The sequence below is a fragment of the Alnus glutinosa genome, chromosome 13, assembly GCF_958979055.1.
Source record: "Alnus glutinosa chromosome 13, dhAlnGlut1.1, whole genome shotgun sequence".
Taxonomy (NCBI): domain Eukaryota; kingdom Viridiplantae; phylum Streptophyta; class Magnoliopsida; order Fagales; family Betulaceae; genus Alnus; species Alnus glutinosa.
This window is the reverse complement of record NC_084898.1, coordinates 5977267-5982187: the sequence shown is the minus strand read 5'-3', so window position 1 is coordinate 5982187 and position 4921 is coordinate 5977267. Positions and strand designations below refer to the sequence as shown.

At 34.7% G+C, this 4921-nt stretch overlaps 1 protein-coding gene across 1 annotated transcript; it reads right to left on the bottom strand.

Moving 5' to 3' along the window:
• Positions 1–1315: 1315 nt before the first annotated feature.
• LOC133853841 (B3 domain-containing protein At2g33720-like) lies at positions 1316–2074 on the bottom strand. Its single transcript, XM_062289867.1, has one exon. The coding sequence runs from the start codon at positions 2072–2074 to the stop codon at positions 1316–1318; it is 759 nt and encodes a 252-aa protein (XP_062145851.1).
• Between the last annotated feature and the right edge of the window lie 2847 nt (positions 2075–4921).

The following is a 4921-nucleotide window of genomic DNA, read 5'->3' as shown; positions in this document are numbered from 1 at the left end:
TTTCTCTTCCAATTAAATGATAGATGCATTCTTTTTTTCTTTTTTAATTCCTTTATAGTCTTGTTTAATTTTTTTTAGATGATAAATCATAATATTAGATTGCATAAACAAAGTATTGTGGGAGATGTGATTAATATGTTTATTATATAGTGTAATATAAATTTAATTTTGTAGCTTGAAACATGTAGAGTAGATGAATAAACTACAATTGTGTTACCATATCCGAGTTAGTGGATAATTTTGTATATACCAATTTTTAAGCAAGCGCCTTGAATTGCAAAATTATGAATTCATGCTTCAGTTTGACCCCATCAAACATAAATTCTTGACTCTATCACTGCCCTCCTCCTTCCTCTTTCCCAACAAAGGGGGAGGATGGAGATCTCCTCCTTCACATAGAGGCAGTGAAGGTTGCCCCCTCCCCAGCAAGAGGGTTGCCCCCTCTAATCTTCCCTTTTTAGTTTTTATTTTATTTTTAATTTTTAATTTTAATAATTAGTTTATGTTTATATATATATATATATATATATATATATATATATATATATATATATATATATATATATATATTATAGGTTACATGTGTAATAATTTGGATATGATGCGGCAAACTATCAGAATTCATTAAATTTTTTAATATAATTTTTTAATGAGTAATGATTCAATGCCACCAAAATATACAAATTTTCACTATCTTGCCTATGTGGCAAGGTGGTCCCCTACTACTTTTTGAGTTTTTTATTTTTTAAAAATAAATTAAGGTGGGGGACCACCTTGCCATATAGGCAAGATGATGAAAAGTTGTACATTTAGGTGGTAGTGAATCATTACTCTTTTTTAATATGGATTCATTTGTTGTTTGTACATATACCACACTGAGCTTCCAAAACATTTTAAAACCACAAGGAGCTTATTATAAAGATTAATTTTATTCATCCCCATCCCCAAAAGCCTATGTGCCCGTGCCATAGTCCCCAACCATAAAACCAAAGCACCAAATGCTATGGGAGACTACGCCATATAGGCTTTGAGGGATGGGGTGATGTATATCATTACTCTGTTACAAATCAATGAAACCATACGGATTGAATTTTCATTTTAAATTCCTTTAAAAAATAATGCATTTTTCTTATAATTGATTAAAAGAAAAATTTTATAAGGGATGATCTTAAAACCGAAAAAGGGACGGACTTCCCAACAATACATCCCAAACAAAATAAAACAATGCAAAAATGCTTAGTAATTGTAAGGGGCTATTAATTAGAGACAATTTGCTTCTCTTTTTACATAAGTAAAAGAAAACAGACATGCATGTTCAAGCCCGGTTGAGAATCCTAAAATTAAATCTTGAATTGGTTTGATCCCAATGAAGTTCAATCTCGTCACCCTTGTTCAGGACCCTCCTCTCCACAAATTCCTTTTTCCATTTTCCAATGAGAACATAGCTCCCATTACTTGCCCATCGTTTGAACACCAATTGATGTTCAGACTTGGTATCACAATCCCAAACACAAACTTGCAACCCTTTATGTAAGCTTTCAATGCGATTGGCATCCCATTTGGGTAAGATATGCTTCTTCACCCCATCCGCTGCCAACAACAGCCTCGACAAATACCCCAGATCGCTTGTCTCGATCGTCTTCTTGATAACACAGGGATCAACGCCTAGCTTCAACTCCAATGAAACACCGCTGCGCATCTCTTCTCTTCTAACTTCACGGCAACTAAGTTTCATTCTTTTGATTCTACAAGCAAGGAGGTTTTCATTTGCTTTTCTCTTTTTGGTCGTGGAAGAAGCGCAACCGACCTTCAATTCCAACGAACCATGTTGGCTCTTGGTGATCTGATCAAGCCCTTCATCATGAGCTTCACCGACTTGAGCTTGATCATCGTTCTCTTGAAGACCCAAAAAATTATAGAAGATGGGTTTTTTCACGTTACGTTCAGAAAAGGATGTTGTCTTGCCGTTGGAAAAAAGCGATAGTTCCAGTGAAACTTCGTTCTTTTCATCGCCGTTTCCTTCTGGGATTTCACAAGTCGGCTTGGTGGCAAAAAAAAGCTCCATGCCCACCATCTGATCATCGCCGCTAATTAGTGATCGACGAGAATGCAAAGTGTGAGAACCACTGGGTTGGCGGGAGAGTAGAGAAGCCTCCGTCGATCGATCAGACAGAGAAAAAAACCAAGAAAGAAAGTTTGTGTTTTTCTTGGCCGGAGTTTGTGTTTTAGAAAGCTAGGTTATTAGGGTCAATTATATAGGGAACCACTGGGTTATTTCCAAATCCAAATCCGAGATGGAAAAGAATTTAGAAAGTTGTTCTGTGAGAGTAGTAACATGCCCAGCTAAGAGTCGTAAAGGCGGTTGCTCTACAAGAGCCCCAAGCAGGTGTCCGCCCTTATACTCCTTATGACACATGGGAGAAGGAAGCTTTCGGTGGGCATTGTGTATCAAAGTTTATGTCTTCTCCAAAATCAATGTCGCACCCAATTTGGATCCGGCCAACTTTTCAAGGAAAAAGAGCGGGAGCTTTTCTTCCTTAGGCCTCGTTTAATTTGCGTAATGAATATTTTACTAAGAAATTAAATAATTATTATTGAAAATAAAGAAGTGTGGAATGAAATAATTAATTATTCACATTCCTTAGTTCGGTGATAAAAGATATGCCCTAATTGAAATTGAATCAAATTACTAAAAAAAACCTCACATGTTTTTTTTTTTTCTAAAAAAAAAAAAAAAAAAAAAAACATTTAACTGTTGTGGGTAGCCGTCTAGTGGCCATCCACATAAGACCCTGGGAGTGGTCCCTACCAAGTAAAAGAATAACTATTCCAACGGAATAATCATTTTATTCCAATGGTTTATTTTGCAAACCAACGAGGTCTTAGTGTATGTTGGTGAGGATTGTTAAAAAGAGCAATATTATTTAATAGATTATTATACAACTGTCATACAATTGAGATGACGTGATAGTAAAAATCAGCCATTAATTTTACTACTATTGTATATAGTTGTTAAAAGTAAATAAGAGTACGTGAATGTTTAGCTGAGGATTAAAAGTCCTTAATTTGTACCTGGTTCAAGCTTCCCTTTTATAATGTTTTTGACACGACCATTCGAACATCTGTTTCGGCCTCACTAATATGTGGGATTACCCTAACAATATCCTTGAGATCCCATCCCTCTTAATTAGTGGCGTTGATGATATTGTGAAATTGGATATTCATTTTTTTTTTCCTAATGGAATAAAGAAAATGGTTACCGGGAAAGATCCTTCTTACTTATGATCCAAAAAGAAGAATAAATGGACAATCCTATAAATGAAAAAGGAGTGGGCTCTCAACAATATACCGAAATCAAATTAAAACAGTGCTGAAATAATTACAAAATATAAAAAATTGGTCAAACAAGTGACCTGATCCTCCCAATGGGCCACACAAAATGAATTAAAGAAGCTAAAGGGGCATAGATTGGATATTCATTTTGATTTCGAAGATATTGAAGCAAATACCTTGTTACACACACACACATAGGATCGGGTTTGTCCTAGTGGGATTTGAGTTGCAAGCCGATATTATGATTTAGGTGGACTGGGACACCTTCTCGGCCCAATTTCCTACAGATCAAATACAATTACGTTCTAAGCCCAAGCTCGATTTAAATAGCGGCAACGGCATGTGCGGCTCAAAAGTTATTTTAAATTTTATTTGGAAATTAAAAGTTGTGAATTTGTCGTACGTACGAAAAGTGATCTTAATTAATTTGAGCGGCCTAATTGGGTACCCATTTTGTTAAAGTACTGATCTTAATCGACTTTGATTCCAAGTTTCTCTATTGGCGACAAAATCTGGTTTCTTTGAGAAATGTATTATGAATAAATAGTCAAGGGAAACACCTTTATGTTAATCTCCAGAAGTGGAATATTGAATCATATGATATGATAGTGGAACTGTGCATTTCTTGTCCTTGTAATTATAGATGTGGAGTGTTGCTAATAGTATTAGCTAGAGTTTTAACTATAATTTTTTTTATAAATTAATTAACGTGTCAATTCACGTGACATTTAACGCTAGCTAGCTACTTGATTATCTGACTATCTACATTATCATCACACTCATTTTCTTAAAACGTGTATGAAAATTATAGTAAAAATTGTACTGTCTAAAACATTTTCCTATGTATTAATCTTGAAAGATGCTTAGGATATTACACATTTTATTAAAATAACCTTACAAACTAATGTAGCAGTTTATAATTCGTGAAATGATTGAGTGTATGGTTGACAAGTCGGTTACTAACGAATTAATTGACTATTTAATCATTATGGACTATTAATTATAACTCTGTTGGGAATAATCCAACTCAAATCATCCCATTCATAAAGGTTACGGGCCTCCAAGCCAACATTGGCCCACTAGTGGAACTCTAATTAAATATTAGGTCAAGCTGTCAAGTAGGCATACTATAAATAAGCCCCTACACCAGATATAAACTTAAGATTGAATTATTGTGTTTGGGCATACTTTTCTCTCAAAGACTGAATTAAGCATCGGAGTGAGATCCACCAGCAACCCCGGCGTGTTCTCTTGACATTATTTGTTTTGCCGCGATCGTGGGACGTGAAGAACATCGTAGAGCGAGCTGTCACACCATACCAAAAACTATTCTAACAACCTCAATTTAAAAGAACTTACAATAAAAATTGTGGTATCCCTAACAACACTTATTAATCTCTTGAGTAATGTTTTAAGTAAAGTCTTCATTTTGTCCTCCCAAATATCATGCGGCTTTTAAAATTACAATATCGAAACGACAGTATGAGCATAAAACTCAAAGTTGGAGTAAAAATCATTGTGATCACATTGAGATGAAAAAGAAATTAAAGAAGCATTTTCTAAAAGGACCATATAATTTTGACAATAG